Source organism: Papio anubis, chromosome 1 (genome assembly GCF_008728515.1).
Source record: "Papio anubis isolate 15944 chromosome 1, Panubis1.0, whole genome shotgun sequence".
Taxonomy (NCBI): domain Eukaryota; kingdom Metazoa; phylum Chordata; class Mammalia; order Primates; family Cercopithecidae; genus Papio; species Papio anubis.
This window is the reverse complement of record NC_044976.1, coordinates 85,323,205-85,345,557: the sequence shown is the minus strand read 5'-3', so window position 1 is coordinate 85,345,557 and position 22,353 is coordinate 85,323,205. Positions and strand designations below refer to the sequence as shown.

General features: G+C 34.9%; 1 protein-coding gene across 4 annotated transcripts in view; it reads right to left on the bottom strand.

Moving 5' to 3' along the window:
- Positions 1-22,353, bottom strand: part of HS2ST1 (heparan sulfate 2-O-sulfotransferase 1) — a 201,763-nt gene that overhangs the window by 63,374 nt on the left and 116,036 nt on the right. Inside the window, exon 1 of one of the 4 annotated variants that reach the window (XM_009212241.4) lies at positions 15,938-16,503. The exons of the other annotated variants lie outside the window; for them this stretch is intronic. Within the exon in view, the coding sequence (XP_009210505.1) occupies positions 15,938-15,974 (37 nt within the window). The 5' untranslated portion in view covers positions 15,975-16,503. Of the gene's footprint in view, positions 1-15,937; positions 16,504-22,353 lie in introns of those variants that run through there. 4 annotated transcript variants of the gene reach the window in all.

Below are 22,353 nucleotides of genomic sequence, written 5' to 3'. Positions count from 1 at the left end.
TGCCTTCCCACATTCCCTAGCTACTAATTCCAAGGACTAAGAATTTGTCAATCCAGTTCCCAATGCCGATATGATGGTCCAGGAACACTTTGAGAATCAGTGTTCTAGAGGGCATTTCTGTTGGCTTATTAAGAAGACAGATACAGAATATTATCTTTTCCACGTAACTAATTAATTTGTACCCCATTAACTGGAACTTTAGATATAGCTTAGATCTGTGAAAAACAACTTAATGGTATAAACTAGTTGTGAGGGTATTCTGGTCATCATGTCAATTATCCTTTAACTCATGGCACTGATTCTACTGGACTAATTGGATTTCCCATCTTCCTCACTGCTCCCCACCAACCACTAAGTCTCCTAAGGCTAGTCAGTTCCTCCTTAAAGGATGCTGTAACCATCATTATGAAAAGCACGAGTGAAATGTTTACATTGTTCTTGAGCATAAACTGTTATAAAACCCTTTGAAAATGCAACATTAATTAATTCTGAATCATGGTCATTACCCCACACCCTTTTAAACTGAAACTGTTTTTGGGGTACAACCAAGAATTCAAGAACCATGTTAAAGATATTAATCTAGGAACATTCTCTTATATGAAGAAATTCTGATTAAACTACAATTTCCAGTCCTGGCTCACTAGTTAAAAACTGAAGCTCAAGTAGATTGTACACTACCCATTGTGAAGACTAAAACAGTGAGTTAAAAATTTTTTTTGGGACTGGGTCTCACTCTGTCACCCAGCTTATAGTGTAGTGGCATGATTAGGGCTCACTGCAGCCTCGACCTCCCAGGCTCAAGTGATCCTCTCACCTCAGCCTCCAGAGTAGCTGGGACTACAGGTGTGTGTTACCATGCCTGGCTAATTTTTGTATTTTTTGTAGATACAGGGTTTCAGCATGTTGCCCAAGCTGGTCTCAAACTCCTAGGCTCAAGCGATTAGCCCACTTCAGCCTCCCAAGATGCTGGGATTAATGGTGTAAACCATTGCACCTGGCCTAATACTTTTTATATTTTACAGCTCTGTATCTTCTGAGAAACTGTTATAGCTTTTCAGTTGAATTTGTATTTTTAATGAATCTTTAAAAATTAGTCACAGGTATTAATATTCTAAAGATGTTCTTTTCTAAACATCGATTTCCAAAAATTGTCTTCCTTTGCATTTGTCTTGTGTAACAAAAAAGAACCATTATTCAGGATCCTGTAAACTACAATTCTTTACTAGTGACACTTCAACATGCCCACAATGCAATGATAATTGATATTCTCAATAATGACCAGTAAAATGCTGGACAGTTGTATCAATTGACAAAAACTAATGCTGGACCATAATTGGAAACTAATGCTGGACCATAATTTGAGTTTTAACTGTGTTTTACTGAATTTTAATTACATGAAACAAGTGTAAGAAAAAAAATTCTCAAGTAGAATATTCTTCATCTTGCAGACTACCATTTACTATACAATAGACATTTTAATATCTACTTTAAAATAATTTGTTGATCTTTACATAGCCTATATATTAGCTTTTTAAATCCATTAATATTTTTGGCTTATTTTCCTATGCCAGAAATAAAATTACAATCATTATGAAAAGGTATGGGTTGATAAAATTAATGGTGATGAGGCAAAGTAACTCAAAACTGTTTTATTAGTTACTCTGCCTCATCCTCATTAATCTATTTGAATTAGGCAACATAAATTTAAGTACCTTCTAACTGAACACTGGAACCAATCAAACCATGAAAACCAAAAAAAAACCATGTAGAATTAATGTGACTTTTTGCGGGAGGAGAGCCTAACTTGTTTAAAAGCTACTTCTTTCTCTGAAAGAAAGATGATAACCATTATTACCCAGTATACAGCAGACACACAAATTTGCTTAAAAAAATATATACATACTAAATTAAACCATATGGGAGACAGAGTTCTTCACTCCGCAATCTAAGAAACATTAAAAGGAAGTGAAGGATAATGTTAAAAGTGAAAGTTTGAGGTGATTTGATCTCTACCAACCTAATGTTACACATAGTACAGTCAAAGCTAAAGCTCCATACATGTCAAGACTGTTTAGTATAATATTCTAGGTATATCACACCTGACTAATCCTCAGAGGTTTTTTCCTCTAATGGCGCCAAGACTCTGAAGGACACAGTGAAAGTGGCAGAAAAGTCAGAGATTAAAGTGGTCAGATAACCAGTGCAGGACCACGATTTCTGAGACTAGAGTAATCTAAGAATCATATAGAAAGTTAGATTACCTTAAAATAGATTACAGGGTATAACAAATTCCATGGGACTGGGGAATCTGTATTTTTAAAAAGCTCCCAAGGTGATATAAGAGCAGGTGGTCTAAAATCGGTAACAGAAGACATTAGAAAGCAACACAGGTGTCAACATTTGTTGACTCTGGTTTGTGACCTTGTGGGTACCATTCTCCATTTTACCCTTTTATAGCTAAAATTTTATAGGAGTCTCTGTAGCATAATCTCTCATATTTGGAGACCATTTTATTTCTAATGTACTCCCAGTTTATTTCCCAATTTTGGCTTTTTTTTTTGGTGGCCTAAGAAAATCTAGAAATAATAAGCCTAAATAAAACAAAGTTCAAAAAATAAAGAAAATAGAAATTTTAGGAATAAGATTACTTGATGGGATCTATCAAATTACTCAAATTCTTAAATCTTAATTTATAATTACTAACTTTATATTTGTACATTAAAAGATAACGTACTATCTAGACCCATACACACCATAGAAAAGGCAGACTGTTAGACTAGATAATAAAGCAAGATTCAACCATATCCTGACCACAAGAAAACCACTTTAAATGAGAGAAACATTAAATAACTTAAAAGGAAAAGGATGGAAAAAAATATATCATGTTATCACAAATCAAAAAAAGCTGGTATAGCCATATTAATGACAAACGGATCTCAGAGTAAAGAATATTGGCAAAGATAAAAAGGATCATTTCATAACGATAAAGGGGTCAATTTATCAAAAAGACATAACAATCCTAAACACTTTTGTACCTTTATAAGAAGAGTTTTAAAAACATATGAATTAAAAACTCACAGGAAAAACAGACAAATCTGCAAGTATAATCAAAGATTTCACCATCATGCTCACAATAATTGATAGTAAACAGAAAATCACTAAGATACAGCAAATTTGAACAGTCATCAACTAATTAGCTAATTGGCATTTAGAGAACACACCATCCAGAATGCAGACACACATTCTTTTCAAGAGTACATGGAACATGTGATAAGATAGACCACATTCTCACTCATAAAATGAGGTTCAAAATATTTGAAAGTACTCAAATTATACAAAATATGTTCTGACTAAAACAGAATTAAATTTAAAATAACAAAAAAGACATTTGAAATGTCCACAAATACTTGGACTAAATAACACACTTCAAGTAACCCAGAGGACAAAGAAAAAAACAAAAAGGAAAGTAGAAAAGTATTTTGAACCTAATAAAACAAAACCATCAAAATTGTGAGATGTAACTGAGGCAGTGCTTTAAGGGAAACACATAGCACTACACGATCATATTAGAAAAGAAGGCAATTCTAACATCAGTGACCTAAACCACAGCTAGTTCTTTGTGCCCCCCCAAAAAACAAAATCAGTAAAACTGATAAACTTCTAGTCAGACTAATAAGAAAAAAAGAGAAGATACAAATTATCAATATCAGAAATGACAAAGGAGAAAACACTACAGACAATAAAGGAATATTATAAGCAACTGTAGCCAATAAATGTGATAAATTGCTAAATTCCTTGAAACACAAAAATTAACAAAGCTCACGTATAGCTAAACAGAATAACCTTTTAAATCTATCAAATGTATAAATAAAAAACCTTGGCACAAAAAACAAAAACAAACCTTTCTCACAGATAAACAAAAGGCCCAAATGGCTTAGAAAATTCTACCAAACAAACAAAAAAAAATACCAATACCAAAAATACCAACACAAGAAAACATCAACACAAACTCTTGAAGAAAACTGAAAAGGAAAAAGTGCTTTCCAACTGAGTCTCTGAAGCCAGCCTTTGATATCAAAATCAGACACGAAATCCCTTATAAACATAGAGACAAAAATTAACAAAATTTAGTGAAATGAAAGGACAATTATCATATCTATGTAGTTTATCCCAAGGATACAGATTGATTTAACATGCAAAAGTTAATGTAACTTACCTTATTAAACAAGCTAAAGACCATGTATTCATCTTAATACATGCACATAAACAAAATCCAACATCAATTCATGATAAAAATCTCAGCAAACTGGGAATAGAAGGGAACTTCCTCAAACTAATAAAAGGATCTCCTTTTATTTCAGTTCAGCTGGTATCATACTTCACTGAAAGACAGACTGGATACTTTCACCCTAAAACTGTGAAGGAGGCAAGAATGTCCACCCTCATCAGTTTTATACAACACTGTCTTGGAGGCTCTAGCCTGTGCAATAAGGCAAGAAAAAGAAAGGCACACAGATTAGAGAGCAAGAAGTAAAACTGTCTTGTCACAGACAGCATGACTGACTGTGTAGAAATTCTCAAAGAATCTATCAAAAAAGCTATGAGAATTAATGAGTTTAGCAAGGTTGCAGTATATAAAAACCAATATACCTAAATCAACTGTATATTACTAACAACAGACAATTAGAAATTCACATTTAAAAATACCATGTAAAATAGCACAAAAATATAAACAAACTTTGCAATAAGATGCACAAGACCATACAGTAAAAATTATAAAACACTGCTGAGGCCCGGCGCGGTGGCTCACACCTATAATCCCAGCACTTTGGGAGGCTGAGACGGGAGGATCACAAGGTCAGGAGATCGAGACCATCCTGGCTAACACGGTGAAACCCCATCTCTACTAAAAATACAAAAAACTAGCCGGGCGAGGTGGTGGGCGCCTGTAGTCCCAGCTACTCGGGAGGCTGAGACAGAAGAATGGCATGAACCCAGGAGGCGGAGCTTGCAGTAAGCCGAGATCATGCCACTGCGCTCCAGCCTGGGCAACAGAGTGAGACTCTATCTCAGGAAAAAAAACAAAAAACAAAACAAAAAAAACACTGCTGAGAAAAATTAAATAAGATCTAAATAGATATGCCACATTCATGATTAAAAGACTACTGTTAAGATGTCAGTTCTCCCAGAATTTATATACAGATGCCATGCAATCCCAATGAAAACCACAGGACACTTTTTGGTATGACTTGACCAACTAATTCTAAAACTTGTATGGAAATGTAAATAATTTGGAATAGGCAAAACAAATTGAAAGATAATGAACAACTTAGTTGCTAGTTTCATAAAGTTCTCATTTTAGTTGGTTGTTTATTCCCAAACTAGTTTATGGCAGTTTTCTCTGTTACTGTAACTGCAAAAATCAAAGACATATGAGTGTGAAATGAAAGAGGACTATTGCTTCCATGAAAATCAAATTGGATACTCCAGAAAGACCTAGGAAATACTGGTCTTAGATCAGATATTGACAAAGAAATTGCAAAAGACTTGAGGGAAAAATCTGGAGATCTAAGTTGTGTTGCAAAGGTGTTAAATTTTTTGGTTACATTTTAAAGGAAGTCCAAAATGGAAAATATAGACTAAGTATTATAGGTATGCTTTTATTAAACATCAGTTGATAACACACAAACTTGTTTGAATCTTATCTTTTCCTCTTAACATTACAAACAAGCTAGTTCTCCCATATTATTGAAAACATTGTTCTTTTAAATAGTTGCATCTGGCACAGGCTTTTCAAGTTACTGAATCCGTGCATACACATACTGACGTCTACCTATAATGAGGTACAGTCATTCATTTCTCACTCTTCCTGAATTGACAAGTAGGAATTAAAGATAATATGGATTAAGAAGAGTTTAAAATTGGATTCTCAATACAGATGTCACAGGCAATGACTACTTCTTTACTTAAAAAAAAAAAAAAAAAAGTCCTGGCTGAATATTTGTCCCCTTTATTCTCATCTATTACCTGTTTATTCAAATCTATAAAAGCAGCTTCTTCAAAAAACTACCGACCACAAAATTGCTATTAACTCAACAACCTGTGGCAGTTATCAAAACACTTCCCACTTCAAAGGTGAACAGTAAAAACAATTACCTATGTGGAGTTTTAAAAAAGGGTTTTAAAAACATCCCTCACTTATGCGTGAAGGCAAAAATATACACTGACATTTCATGCCTGGTGTCTAGTTGCTGTCTTCCTATGTTTGCTTTCTAGGGAATCAATAAAATAAAAATAATAAGGATAGAAATGGTAATGGTAGGCCAGGTGAGATGGCTCACGCCTGTAATCCCAGCAATTTGGGAGGCCAAGGCGGGTGGATCGCCTGAGGTTAGGAGTTCGAGAACAGCCTGGTCAACATGGTGAAACCCCATCTCTACTAAAAAACACCAAAATCAGCTGGGCGTGGTGGTGGGCACCTGTAATCCCAGCTACTTGGGAGGCTGAGGCAGGAGAATCGCTTGAACCTGCGAGGCGGAGGTTGCAGTGAGCTGAGATCACACCATTGCATTCCAGCCTGGGCAACAGCCCTAGACTCTGTCTCAAAAATAAATAAAAACGACGTGCATAGCTCTTTACATCTAGAACCTGCTGGTCTTTCAGGCCTAACTGGGGTTCATTCTGTTGATCTGATGCATTCTTCTCCTTGACTTTGTACTTCAGCCCAGTCAAACAGCACTGGAGGTTTCCTTTTCCGTCATAGTTTGTCCATTGTCAACAGATAACAGATGTCATCGTTAAAAAGCTTGGTAAAAAGTTTAACTGGATTATATCCAGTTGATTTAGTCCATTCCTCAGTGCAAATACATTTAATGTCACCATCTTTATTAGAATGTTCTAGCTCTGGCTTCGGCTTCTGTTGGTTCCCAGGCAGCTTCAGGGTCAGTTCTGTCAGAAGATACTTAAGTACTTTGCCCAAATGATGCAATGTATAGGTTCTGAAGGTGTGTTACAAATTGTACAGTCAGGAGAGGTTCTCTGTGTTGGCTTAGGATGACATTCATAACACTTGGTCACACCCTTTTTCATAGTAGTTATTTGTCCAAGATATCCAGCAGTTCCAGTTCCAGTAAGAGGAACATCAGCTGCCAGGCACATTCTATTAACATGGTTTCGGGCAGCTCTGTTATCTAAAGCATTCATAACCAATAAAAACTATCAAAAAATTCCATATTGTAGTCAGGGTTCATGATGCTGTAATGGTAGGCAACGATATTAGTTTTCAGGTAAAATTGCAGTGCACTTTCCCTGGCAACCTGTGCCTTTGATCTTCCAACATGTTTCTTTTGAAACAAAAACTATCTGTTGAGGTTGGTGACATCAATAGTAACTAGATCAATCAGGTCAATTGGGAGAAGCCGGTAAGCACCAGGTTCTTGAGGAGCTCACAGCACTGAGACTCTGAGAGTTCATTTAGCAGAAAAGGGGGATGGAGCTGAGCTCATATGGGATAAGGATGACCCATATGCAATGGATTTTGTCACCTCTGCTGCAAACCTCAGGATGCATATTTTCAGTATGAGTATGAAGAGTAGATTTGATATCAAATCAATGGCAGGGAATATTATTCCTGCTATTGCTACTACTAATGCAGTGATTGCTGGGTTGATAGTATTGGAAGGATTGAAGATCTTATCAGGAAAAATAGACCAGTGCAGAACAACAGTTTTGAATAAACAACCAAACCCAAGAAAGAAGCTTCTTGTGCCTTGTGCACTGGATCCTCCCAACCCCAATTGTTACATATGTGCCAGCAAGCCAGAGGTGACTGTACAGCTGAATGTCCATAAAGTGACTGTTCTCACCTTACAAGACAAGGTAGTGAAAGAAAAATTCACTATGGTAGCACCAGATGTCCAAAGTAAAGATGGGAAAGGAACAATCCTAACATCTTCCAAAGAGGGAGAGACAGAAGCTAATAATCACAAGAAGTTGTCAGAATTTGGAATGAGAAATTGCAGCTGGCTTCAAGCAGATTACTTCCTCCAGGACTATACTTTATTGATCAACATTCTTCATAGTGAAGACCTAAGAAAGGATGTTGAATTTGAAGTTGTTGGTGATGCCCCAGAAAAAGTGGGGCCAAAACAAGCTGAAGATGTTGCCAAAAGCATAACCAATGGCAGTAATGATGGAACTCAGCCTTCCACCTCCACAGCTCAAGAGCAAGATGATGTTCTCATAGTTGATTCGGATGAAGAAGATTCTTCAAAGAATGCTGACGTCAGTGAAGAAGAGAGAATGCACAAGAGGAAATTAGACCAGAAAGAATCTCGGTACAAAGAGGTTACGTACAGAACAGAAGGAAGAGCTTGATGATGTCATAGCATTAGATTGAACAGAAATGCCTCTAAACAGAGCCCTCTTAATACTCATTTATCTGGGCAGAACCAGATTATCTGTTACGTCCTTTGTTCCAAAGGGAAAAAACTGACACCAGTGACTTGAAAATGATTCTGCTCCCTTTGAAAGTATTCATTTTGCTAGAACTGTTAGACACACTGCAGTATGCTATACTGAAAGCAGGAGTATAGTTTTAAAAAACCTTTGAACAAAGTATGTGCATAACCAGTCATGAGAAAAAACAACACAATGCATGTTGTCTTTTTAATGTAAATACCCTTAGGTATCATTAACAGTTTCAAAATATTGTTGTTTAGTAAAGTTGATACCTGTTTATAAATATTATGACCTTATTTTTGGCTAGAAGAATGAATTTTAGCCTAGATCTAACCATTTTTATACTCTTAACCGACTGAAACAGATTCAAAGAAGTATCAAGTGCTATGCATTGAAACTTGTTTTTAAATGTTAAATGGCACTATGTACATTAATGTAAAACAGTGTTAATTTACTCACATTTTCAGTTTGTACTGCCTGGTATGTCTGTGTATGAAGCCAATTTTTGTGTATTGTTATAGCTTCAGGTTATTTATAGTAGATGTTTTGTAAAACTCAGTGACTACGCTTATGGACCAAATAAATGGCATCTGCATTCTTGTTAAATAATAGATAAATAAACAAATGGTAACGGTGTCAACTAGAAAGCTAAGAACTAGTAGAGCTGTAATGTCCAAAAATGTCAGTACTGTCTGTTACTGCTATTTATTTAACGGTCTTTATTTTCTTATCTTCTAATTCTACATAACAAAAATAATGCCACATTTCAAAATTATGTGACTAAATAGTGCTAGTATTTACTACCACAGAACCTTTCTCCTCCCCAGTGTTTTGACTGCTGAACTGAATATAGATTATCAAAGATTTGTTGCGAGCCTAACATTTCAATGGTTCTATAAATTTTACAGCATTTCATCTTACTTGCTCTGAGACTTCAAATACAAAAGCACTTTTTCTAAATTTTCTAAAATAAACATTACTATTATAATCCAAAGAAAATTTATTCTCACAAAATATGGTACAAATATAGTCACCCAACTAAATATTAAATATTTATTTCTATACATGTATTTCATGGCTTCCTGTATATATTTATTGATAAATACTAAAGCTGATATATGGAAAGACGATGTATTTAGTAAGGTCATATTTCAGAAGCATTGTTAATGCAGATAAGACATATACATCCACATTTTTCAACAAGAAAGATGTTACTTCAGTTCCAAACGACCACACTTAAGGTAGGGCGCAGACATATATAGAATATAAGACAGGACTGTAACAATCAAGTCTTCAGTTACTTTTCACTTCTGACTACATGACTATAGTAAACAAGACACCTCCATCAACTGATTCTTGGGGATAAAAAATCCAATTACTGTCTTGCTTTACAATAAATTTAGAATAAAATGTTTTGTTAATCAATTGTTAAATCAGGTAAAGCATAAGGTACTTTAAACTGATTATTTGGCCTCATAAAATGATTCAATCTAAAGGCTTAATTTAGAGTCACCTACAAAATGACCCTGTATTCTATGTTGTTAATCTTAAAAGTTTAATAGTTCTTAAACTTACATAATTTATTATTTTTTACCCAGAATCATCAATGTAGGACTAATTCTGATGAAATAAATCTAGATTATTTCCCCTTTCCATCAGCCCATCTCCCAACCAAACAATACTTAGAATTATCACAAAGAGTCTTTCTAATCACACTTATTTAACTTTGTAGTATATTTTGAATTAGAAGGCACAATTAATAAAACTGTTCTCTATATAGAAAGATTTGTTATAAGGGTCCCCTATACCAGATGTGTCTGTTATTTCTCTGAGAAAATCTAATCTTGGAAGGGCTGGGGGAAAGGAAGAATAATAGCATGGCTCCTCTTTAGCATCACTTTAAAAGGCCACCATGATCAGAGAGGGCAAGGTTTCAGACATGCATTTAGGAAGCATGTAGTCATTTAACTTTTTCATGTGGTGTAAAGCTTGTAAACAAGAAGACAGAAAAGTAAATTCCTATGAATCATATACTTTTTACAAAGTATTTCAGTTAACATATTCCCAGATATACAGAATTACAGAATATTGCCAATTATAATCTATCCAATGATGACTGTGGAAATGTGTAATTTCCAATGATATTTTATCATCTTGATATTCTGGAAACACTAAATAATATAGGATCTTTTCATCAGGAAGTCAATTTGTTCTGAAAGAAAAGGGTCTTTATGTTTAGTTATGCCTGGTAGGCATTGCAAAAGAGTACTTCTTCTCTATAATTAGCACAGTGAAGGTATATCTATCCAAAAAATATCAAGAGGAGGTATATATAAGAAAGGAGATGGGTTTTTCATTTTTAAAATAATGGCTTCCTTAACAAGTAATATCAACTAAAAATGGACTAAGGACTGAAACAAAGGACCTAGAACTGTAAAATTCCTAGAACATAGTGGCAAATTTTTATTACATGGGTCTTGGCAATGATTTGTTGGCTACGACATCAAAAGCACAGGCAAAAGAAGAAAAAACAAACAAGGAGCATGACTGTATCAAACTAAAAAGTTTCTGCATAGCAAAGGAAACAATGAAATGGCAACCTACAAGATGGGAGAAAATATTTGCTAACCACATATCTGATAAGGGATTAATAGCTGTAACATATAAGAAACTCCTATAACTCAATAGCAAAAAACTTCAAATATCTCAAATTTACAAATGGACAAAGGACTTCAATTAACGACTAACAGGTATAGGAAGATGCTGGACATCACTGATCATCAGGGAAATGCATATCCAAACAATAATAAGGTAAATGCTTTTTTAAAAAAGTTAAACACAGAACTAACATATGATCTACCAATCCCACTTCTGGGATAGGGTAGTTGTGTGTTGAATTTTTTAAAAGAACTGAAGTCAGAATCTTGAAGAGACAGTAGCACTCCCATATGTACACTGAAGCATTGTACACAACAGCCAATATGTAGAAACTTTACTGTCCACCAACAGATGAGTGGATAAAATGGATTTACTGTGTGATAACACAGTAAATTATTATTCAGCCTTTTAAAAGAATGAAATCCCATCGTATGCAACAACACAGATGAACCTTGAGAAATCATGCTAAGTGAAATAAGCCAGTCACAGGACAAATACTGCATGCCTCCATTGATGAAGTGTCTAAAGTAGTCAAACTCATAGATGCAGAAAGTAGAATGATGGTTGCCAGGAACCGAGGTGGGGAAGCAGTTGCTGTTAATGTGTATAAAGTGTCAGTTATGCAAGATAAACTTCTAGAGGTCTGCTGTACAACATTGTGCTTAATGCTGTGTTAACAATAATGTCCTATACACTTAAAATTGTGTTAAGGGCGGGGGAAGGTTCATAATATTTTACATTTAATTTTTAAAATTCAATTTACTGCTTCTTTTTTTAATTTATATATACTTTTTGAGAAATTGTACTACTCTCTACCTTCTACAGTTTTTTGAGGTGTCACAGAACATGCCTACTGGCTTTTTTTCCCCCTGAGATACACAGATACTCTGTGCTACGAAGTCTTCCTTTTTAAGGTTAATATTCCAGACTTTTGACTTAACTCTTGCTTATGTGCCTAATGACAGAAATCATGCTCTCCTACTGCTAATATTCTATGAGCAGAAGGCTTGGATCTACCAGGGTATTCTTGAGGTTCTGAAAGGGCCACAGAACATAATTCTTCTCACTTCCTTCTAGTACCTGCCTCACCTGGATAAGTTATGCCTAGCCTGCAAAGCACCTTGGCTAAGAAAATGCCCCATGCCCCATGCCCCATGCACCACAAGCCCCCTGCAAAACCCAGTCAGAACAGTCTTCAGATTGGTGAATACAGACATCATTTAGAGATAAAGGTACTTCAAAGATGGGCAGAATAGGCATATTAGAAGGAAAATGGATACTTCTAAAAATCTCACAGGAATGGAATGAGAAAGAATGTAAGTCTTATATCAAGCAAAAATCCTCAAGTTGAGACCTTGAAAGGTAAAAATCTCTCTGTTCAGGGATGGGGGAGAGGGAGAGACAGATGGAAATTCAGTCCTCAATTCTTGCTCAATTATATCAGAATAAGGAGGTACTATTTCTAATTTTCCCCAAACATGAGACTCTTATTTCTTAAAATCTCTAAACTGTCCTCTATGGGGAAAAATGCCTTTTAAGCCTTCCATTGGAATGCCTTCCATTATTTTTCATTCCAAAGAAATCTGCTTGCTTTCCATTAATGGATCTATTAAAAGGAAACTACTTTTGTTCCTCCTTAACCTTCTTTTCTAATATAGTAAGAAGAACAAAATTCAATCCCCAGATTTTTTTAAAGCCTACAACGGGATTTTAAAATGCCACTAATTAGACTACACAAATACAGACACTACTTGCACTGAACACTGTCACTCCATACACTGTCAACAACTGTAAGAAACTTCCTTTTTCAGCTACCATCTCTTGAGCGACTCCTATGCTTTGGCACTTAGTCTAGAAAGTTTATATATGGTATCTTCTACCTACCTTTTAATTAGTTACCACTGGCCAAACTTTAAAGATGAAGCAACTGAAGCTCTGTGAGGATAAAACCATAGCCAGTGCCACAGAGCCATTAAGTGGTAAAATCAGTATGTCACCCAGTTCTCTCTGATATTCACTGAATAGATTATTGAACTGATACAAGGATAAATGGATGACAGCTGTCCTGGATATTTAAGGACAGATAATAAACATCCAGAAATTCATTAAGAAAGTAATAATAATGAATAAGGTTATTATACTTCAACCTCTTCTGCATTCAGAGATGGATGTGTTAGATGCTCATTCCTATTCTTTTGCAGTGAGGCTGGAATGCACCAGGACAGAATTCAATAGCTGAGGATCCCAATGAAACCGAGTGGAAGAAAATATAAGCAGAGGCACACTAGGAAGCAAACTAACAGTCCAAAATAGCAAAGATACCTATGGTCCACACCCCGCCCTTACCAGTTCTTAGTGAACAATTGGTTTTGGTAATACTGCTGAGATAGCATAGACTGGTGGTTTAGATGATCTCTTTCCAGAATTGCCAAGATATTTTAAGTTTTAGCAAGCCCTGTATTTCAACTGGCCAGAAATCCACCACAGGAAGAGGCTGTGGAAAGTCATGAATTGCCATTTTGAAAACTGGAACCGTACAGTTACCAAAGGAGAGGTGCTTTATTACTAACCCACGTATCATTATTACCTTCCATATCAGTACAGGGTTCAGCCAAAGTTGTCATTTGGCTCATGATTGTTTTCACTAATTTATATTTTCCGTATACATGGGAAATTTAAAAATAGTTTTCAATTGTATACAATAGAAATTATATTAAAATTATAGATTACTTTTTTTTTTTTAAAAAAAAAGGCAATATACTCAAGGCTTCAAATGTGAAAAGGTATTTTTAAAAAGGTATGTAAAAAATTTCTCTGTCAGAATCCTTTTTTTTTTTTTTAGTTTCTCTCTGGTTCTGTATCTATCTGCTCAATTCCCAACCTTCACAACACATAATCACTATTATTAGTTTTTGGTTCAGAAATCACTTCACGTATATATAAGTTAAAGCAAATACGTCACTTTTACACAAATATTAGGACAATATGTACTTTGCTTTGTCTTGCCTTTATGTAACTTAAATAGATCTTCAAGATCTTTCTACATCAAAACATAAATACCATCCTTGTTTTGTTTAAAGCAGTACAGTAATTCACAATATGGATGCAAATTCTAATTTTTGCAGGACTTTCCAGAATAACTTCTGTTACATACAACATGCTTAGCTTTAGAGTTTTATAATCCTTAATTTTATTGAATTTGAATTTCCATTTGACATTTAATTTTGAAAATGTTTTATGACAGTACCCTAAATGTACTTGTTGGAATAATATTCAACAGTCTAATTATTTACATGTATATTCAGTTTCTAGGATGGCATCCCCAAACTCAAAATAAAATGTATGGACACAGTTAAATATGTCATGTACTTAAAATAATTATTTCAGTGGTAGTGACAGACTTTGCCCATCTGTGCATCCATCCATTTATTTCACTACTTTCCTCAGTAGTTATAAGATTGTGAGGTAACTGCTGATTGTTAAGAACACAGCATATTGTCACAGAACAGACCAAATCCACCTTGATCAAACAGATGGTTGTGACCTAACTAAATAAAATTTGACAAGTTTTAAAAACTGTAATATTAAGAAAGAGTTTACAGTCATTTATGACTAAAAAACTGTTGGTTAAAGTATATTAATCATTAACAATATAAAGATTTTCACTGTCACATGCCACGTAATTTTACTTCTAGGCACCTACTAGAAAAACATTTGCTTGTGTATACAAGAAAATATGAAGAAAAATGTTGACAGATGAACTGCTCATAACTGCAAACAATTTAAAATCTGTAAGAGATATATTATAGATATATGCTACATAACAGTTAAAGGAATGAACTAGATCTGGAAGTATTAAGATTGCTAGATATCAGAATTATTGAGTGAAAAAATGCAAGTTGTAGAATACATTCACTATGATAACCATCTCTGCAAAAAAAAAATTTAAAAATGTATGGTTACACAAATATGAGTAAAAATACCAAAAAAGTACTAGGAACATACACACCCAATTTATAATACATTATATAAGACAGAGGATCAGAATTGGAGATGGTGGTAAAAAAAAAAAAAAATGTCAACTGTATTTGAAAGATTCTATTTTTAAAGACATATTGATATAATTTTAGAAGGCTAGCTAAATATGCAAAAATATTAATGTTTGATAATTCTGACAGACTAACCTTTGGACTTTTCTGTAATCTTTTAATTTCTAAAAATTAAAAAATATATATTAAAAGGCCATTTATTGTACAGATTTATTGGGCCATATAATTTTATAACTACAACCATGTAGAATAAATGAAATGAAAACATTTTAACTTGTGCTTTTCAACAGCAAGATACACTGAGTAATTAAAATAGTTATCCAACTCATAAACTCACCAAACTTCAATGGCTGTTTCACATCACAGGGAGATATTTTATGCAGAATTCACAATATTATAGAATTACATATTAAACATTCATGTACCACTTTCATCACCAGAAGAAAAGCATATTTCAATGACAATAAAGCAAAAGTTGGGAGCAGATTAAAAAAATGTCAGCACCCATGAATGTGATAAATTAGCAAAACAAATGAATTGATTTATAGTATTCACTTCATTAGAATAGGAAAAAGAACCCTAGCACTTTATTACCTAAGGTTTAATTTAACAAATACTATTGGGAAATAAAGTGATATATACAAGTGAATGTTCCAGATATTTGAAGCTTATTCTTTTAAGCATCAAAACCTTTCACTTATCCATGTTGATGACAATCTCTCAGAAAGGGCATACTTCCCTCAGTTTTAAAATACATGTATTGAACATACCAATGTTTTCCTTGAAAATGTGTCGGTCAGCATTCATTCATTCATTCAGCAAATTAGAACTGTCTTCAAAGAGCATGCAATCTTGACACTGTCATCTTGATATCAGTTTGGTTAAGGTAATTTTACAATTAGTACATCAACTGAATTAAAAATAAAATTCTTCAAAATTGGAAATATCTAAACAACTTTTCACGTCACTCCAGCATTATCTTTTATTTTTTCCCTACACAAATATTCTAGCCAAACTGTTACATCCCTATAACCTAGTCCATGTTTTCTCACCTTTGAGTCTTTGCTCAGTATTCATTTCACTTGGAATATCCTCCCTCCAGTTGCTGTCAAAAAATCTTCAAAGCCCATCTTCAAAATTATCTGTCAAAGCCCATCTCAGATCTCAGTGTGAATAGTATTTCTTATCTTCCCAATTAAATTAACAGTGCTTAAAAGTCTTTTGGTCTCCCAATGTGGTGATTCCGCAAGGATCTAGACCCAGAAATACCATTTGACCCAGCAATCCCATTACTGGGTACATAACCAGTGGATTATAAATCATGTTGCTATAAAGACACATGTACACGTATGTTTACTGCAGCACTGTTCACAACAGCAAAGACTTGGAACCAACCCAAATGCCCATCAATGATAGACTGGATAAAGAAAGTGTGGCACATACGTATCATGGTGTGGCCATAAAACAGGATGAATTCAGGTCCTTTGCAGGGACATGGATGAAGCTGGAAACCATCATTCTCAGCAAACTAACATAGGAACTCATAAGTGGAAGTTGAATAATGAGAACACATGGCCACAGGGAGGGAAACATCACACACAGCTGCCTGTCAGGGGGTGGAAGACTAGGGGAGGGATAGCATTAGGAGAAACACCTGTTGTAGATGACGGGTTGATGGATGCAGCAAACCACCGTGGCACGTGTATACCTATGTAACAAACCTGCACGTTCCGCACATGTATCCCAGAACTTACAGTAGTAATTAAAAAAAGAAAAAAAAAAAAGTCTTTCGTCTTCCCTGAACAAGCTGTTGTAATTGTTAAACAACGGTATTGGGAGGTAAAGATTTACACAACAAAAACTAATTTATTTCAAACTAATGGGTCACACTTAGAATCCTTTCTTATAAAATAAAAATAATATCAAACTTGCAAGGTTATTGTGGAATGTATTATGTACAGAAGATGTCTATATCAATGCTGGATACATAGTAGATGCATAAGAAATTGATAAATATTATGATCTACACTATACGTAAAAAATCAAGTCAAGAGGCTGCATACTAAATTATTATGATAATACATTCTCTCATGGGCATGTACAAACATCAGAAAATCTTCTAGGCCATGAACTGAACTATGTGGTATCTCCAAGAGAAAAAAGTAACTTAGAACAGGACTCATTTATTCTTCCTGAGTACATGAAAAGTCTGAATCCTAAAGAAGAATAAGTTTTTCAAAAAAGATATATTTAAAAGAATAATTAGAAGTACTGCTTATAATACCAATAGGTTAAAAATTGTTCATAGGTTAATTAGTTCCTACTGCTGCTGTAACAAATGACCACAAAATGACTAGCTCATGGGAAAACAAATTTATTATCTTAAGAGTTCTAAAGGTCAGAAGTCCTAAAATCAAGGTGTCAGCTAGGTTATGTTCCTTCTGGAGGGTCTAGGAGAAAATCTATTCCCTAGAATCCTTTTCTAGCTCCTGGGGGCCACCTCCATTCCTTGGCTCATGGCCTGAGCCTCCATCCTCCAGCTGCACAGCATCTTAAAATCTGTCTCTCACTGACTAAGACTCCTGCTTCTGTCATTACATTTCTTTTTTAGGACTCTGATTCTCTTGCCTCCCTCTTATAAGGACACTTGAAATTACATTGAGACTACCTAGATAATCCAGGATAATCTCCCCATCTCAAGATCCTTAATTTAATCACACCTACAAAGTCCTTTTTGCCATATAAAGTGACATATTCACAGGTTCTGGGGATTAATATGTGGACATATTTAAGGAACCATTATTTAGCTTAAAACAATGGGCATATCTGGCTCTTTAATTTTATAAAGATTACTAAACTTATTACTCTTTGATTCAAAACTTATTTTTTATTGTCTTTTAAAAGGGAAAGCTTCATACACATATTGAACACTGTAACAGTTTCTCAACTGAGAGAATTTGAAAGGCTTTGAGACCTCAAGATTCTTTCAAAATGTGATTCTGATTTCCTAGAGCCTCATTCTACTAGCCCGAGTACAATATTTGCATTTTCAAAAGTAATTCATTGAATGGTTGCATATTTACAAAACAAGGGTAATTTTAGTGAATAATTTAAAACCTTACAGTGAAAATAATTACTATAGTTTGAACAATAAAGTTATCAATCCATTGTTAATTTATTTTCTCCCCTCCAGAATCTGGGAAAACCACTCATAATAGTTACTCTGGAGACCACAGATCACAAAAAATTGAAGTGAGGTGCTGGGGAGACTTCAACTGCTCTAGAATGATTCTCCAAGTGTATATTGTAAATCTGCTATTCTCTTGTAATATTATATTTGCAATGTAAAAGAATTTACATTTTTGTTTGTCATGAAATAATAATTTACTGTGACCTTCCTCACTGGTATTTCATGAAAGCCATTCTCACCATTGATTCTATTTTTGTTTTGACACTTTGAAACAAATTAAAGGGTAGATGGTCTACTTATTTTTTAGACTTACCAAAGAACTACTACTACATCTTTATATTAAAAAATTAATAATCCTTGTATATTTGCAAAATATTACTCATTAGACAATATGTTAGCTACTGTGTCTGAACTTCTAAACCAGTAAAACTGTAATTTTTCCATTCCTGTCCCTCATTAAGCTCGTCACTGCTCACTGTGGTGGTATACTGTTATTCAATATAAGGAATTATAAGTCATCAAAAGTCAAAGTATTATGCAAACTAAAATATTTACCACTTTAAGGCCGGGTGCAGTGGCTCACGCCTGTAATCCCAGCACTTTGGGAGGCCGAGGCGGGTGGATCACCTGAGGTCAGGAGTTTGAGACCAGTCTGGCCAACATGGTGAAACCCTGTCTCTACTAAAAATACAAAAATTAGCTGGACATGGTGGCGGGTGCCTGTAATCCAGCTACTTGGGAGGCTGAAGCAGGAGAATTGCTTGAACCCAGGAGGCAGAGGTTGCAGTGAGCTGAGATCTTGCCACTGTACTGCAGCCTGAGTGACAAGAGTGAAAATCAGTTTAAAAAACAAACGAACAAAAATCACTTTAAATAAAAACTTAATATAGAAGAATTAGAGAAAGAAGATAATTTCAGGTTCTTACTGTGGAGCTGCTGTGAAGGCATTTCATACACTGCACAGAATCTAAGTAATGTAGTTATTATGTGACGTGGTCTTTGAACTCTAACAGAAATTCCGTGTTTCTTCCTAGCAAAGATTCCTCATTACCTATTACTTCTGAGCACCCAATGGGGTTCTTGGAGCTCATCCATTCTAGTTCACCAACTATGTTTGAATAATTCACTTGAGGAATATTTATGAATCAATGGAATCATGTCTAAAATATACTGCAGTGGGGAAAGGTACAGATGAAAAAAGATTAGACATGAGTCAGTATTTCTGTAGCCTGATTATAAATATGTAGGGATCCATTTTACTATTCTACTTATGTATATTTTGAAAACGTCCACAACAATTCATAAATGTATATAATCTCAGGTTCTACAATTGATTAAAACATTTATACAATGGCATTTATCATTATTATTTTTTAATCTGGAGGCTCATCATGATTGGAAGATGGGGTTTACAACACACTAAATGAATTAAGAAAAACCAAAGACTGAGAATGAGTCAGATGAAAGGGAAGAAAACTATTTTTTGCAAATGACAGTAATGACACATGGTCAAACTGAGTCAGCTGTTCACCCAGAAAATCTGTGGGAGTCAACCCATCATACAGCCTATTCAAAACTTTTAATTATACTGGGTTCCATATATATATTTCATAGTTTTTTTAGGCCAACAATATCTATTATTAGGCTTACCTTCACTGTCCAAATAATTGAAAAAAGAAAAATGCATTTTTACTAAAAACAAGAACTCAAGGTAGGTAATAAGCAGGACTATGAATAAGGAGAATCCTGATTACACTGGAAATTAATCTCTGATAGTAAAGAGCTATCACTGCCGATCTGGAACAATCTATGAATACTTGTCCTGAGGTACTTTTTAAAGCAAATAATTTCCTATAATATTCTATAAATGAAATCATAATAATAAAAAAGGGAGTTTCAAACATATTGAGAGAAATCAAGATTGACCTTAAATTTATTTTGATAGTTGGGGTTCAGAATGAACTTTGTATTAAATTAACACTTTAATATTCAGGTCTCTTTTTCATCCTTTAACAAATAAAGTTATACAAGTCTGAGAAAGAGACCTGACACAACACATATCCAAAACAGATTAATTCTCACCCAATACTGTTTTTAATACTACTATCTTCAAATATAAGTAAGTTTACAAGTTAAAAGTTTCACATCGGCCAGGAGCGGTGACTCACGCCTGTAATCCCAGCACTTTGGGAGGCCGAGGAGGGTGGATCACGAGGTCAGGAGATCGAGACCATCCTAGCTAACAGGGTGAAACCCTGTCTCTACTAAAAATACAAAATAATTAGCCAGGTGTGGTGGCGGGCGCCTGTAGTCCCAGCCACTCAGGAGGCTAAGGCAGGAGAATGGCGTGAACTTGGGAGGCAGCAGAGCTTGCAGTGAGCGGAGATTGCGCCACTGCACTCCAGCCTGGGCGACAGAGTGAGACTCCGTCTCAAAAATAAAAAAACAAAAGTTTCACATCATACCATAAATTTTAAATGTTTTTCTATAATAGTCAAAACTTTCTCGTGAGCCTAGTATTATCAGTCTACTCATAAACAATCCATTCCATATGAATTATTTGCAGAATAGTGTTTACAGATTAACTAAATAAGCAATTATTTTCTTAATTTTCTTCAGTTACCACTATTGAAGTCCTATTAAATATCACATGGAATTTTTTACATTTTAAAACTGCTTTGCAATCATTTTTAATAATTAGCCATGGTAATTCAATTATCTCTCGCCACAATGAAGAAAGAATGGCGCACTAAACCAGTAAATTATGCCATAAAATATTACAGTCATAATATGGTGGTAGAATGGAACATTTTTCCATTTTTCCATTTTAGAAAACTGACACCTAAACATTTCATTTTTTCTTTAAAAAATTGTGACCAACATTTTTAACCTTCCAAATTCTTCCATTTCCATTATCTAAATAAAATCTTCTGTTTATTATAATGTTCAGTAGTATTGCAACAACACTCTAGATCAGCAAGTTTTAAACAACCATATATTACATATTCAGTCACAGAATTTAAGAACTAGGAAAGAACTCAGAGAAGTGCTACTCCAACTGCTGGTCTGAGACCAAATAAGGAGCTTGTACCAAAGTGTAAATTAAATTTACTATTTCCTTAATCAATAGTCTTGCTACCAAGATAAGAATGCCAACCAAACTAAATAGTACACTAGTGCTTTAGCTGATTTACATCTTGGCACAAGTTAGCTGCACGTGTACTTGAGGACTGGCAATAAACTGTTGGTATATGGGCAGCCAGTCTGTGGACCACACTCTGAGTAGAATGAGTCTTATGAATAATCTAGTTCAGTGGTTCTCAACGATGACTCCCAACATGAGAATCACCCAGAAAACTTTAGAAAACATGTATATCTGAGTTTTGTCTCTAGAGACTCTGATTTAGTTGATCTGGAATAGGGCTAGGGCAGCTGTATTTCCACAGATAAAGGCCTATCCCATTTTGGAGATAAGAACACTGAGACTTAGCCAGGTGCCGTGGCACATGCCTGAAATCCCAGCACTTTGGGAGGCTGAGGCGGGTAGATCGCTTGAGGCCAGGAGCTCAAGACCAACCTGGGCAACATGGCAAAACCCTGTCACCACAAAAAAAATACAAAAATTAGCTGGGTTGGGGGGCATGAGTCTATGGTCCCAGTTACTCAGGAAGCTGAGGTGAGAGGATTGCTTAACCCCAGGAGATCAAGGCTTCAGTGAGCCAAGATCAGGCCACTGTACTCTAGCGTGGGTGACAGAGAAAGACTCCATCTCAAAACGAAACACAATACAATACTGATTCTTAAAGAACCAAACAACTTAGTCTCAGTTTATAGAACCTGAGAATAAAACAACTGACTCTCAGTATAGTTTTGCTTTACATTATACCCCATACGTAAGATTAGCTAAAATTCTTACAGTCCCACTCTGTAGTCAGGACACTGGAAGAACAGAAATATTTGTCTGTGAAATTTTTTCTTTCTTATTGTTGGAATAAG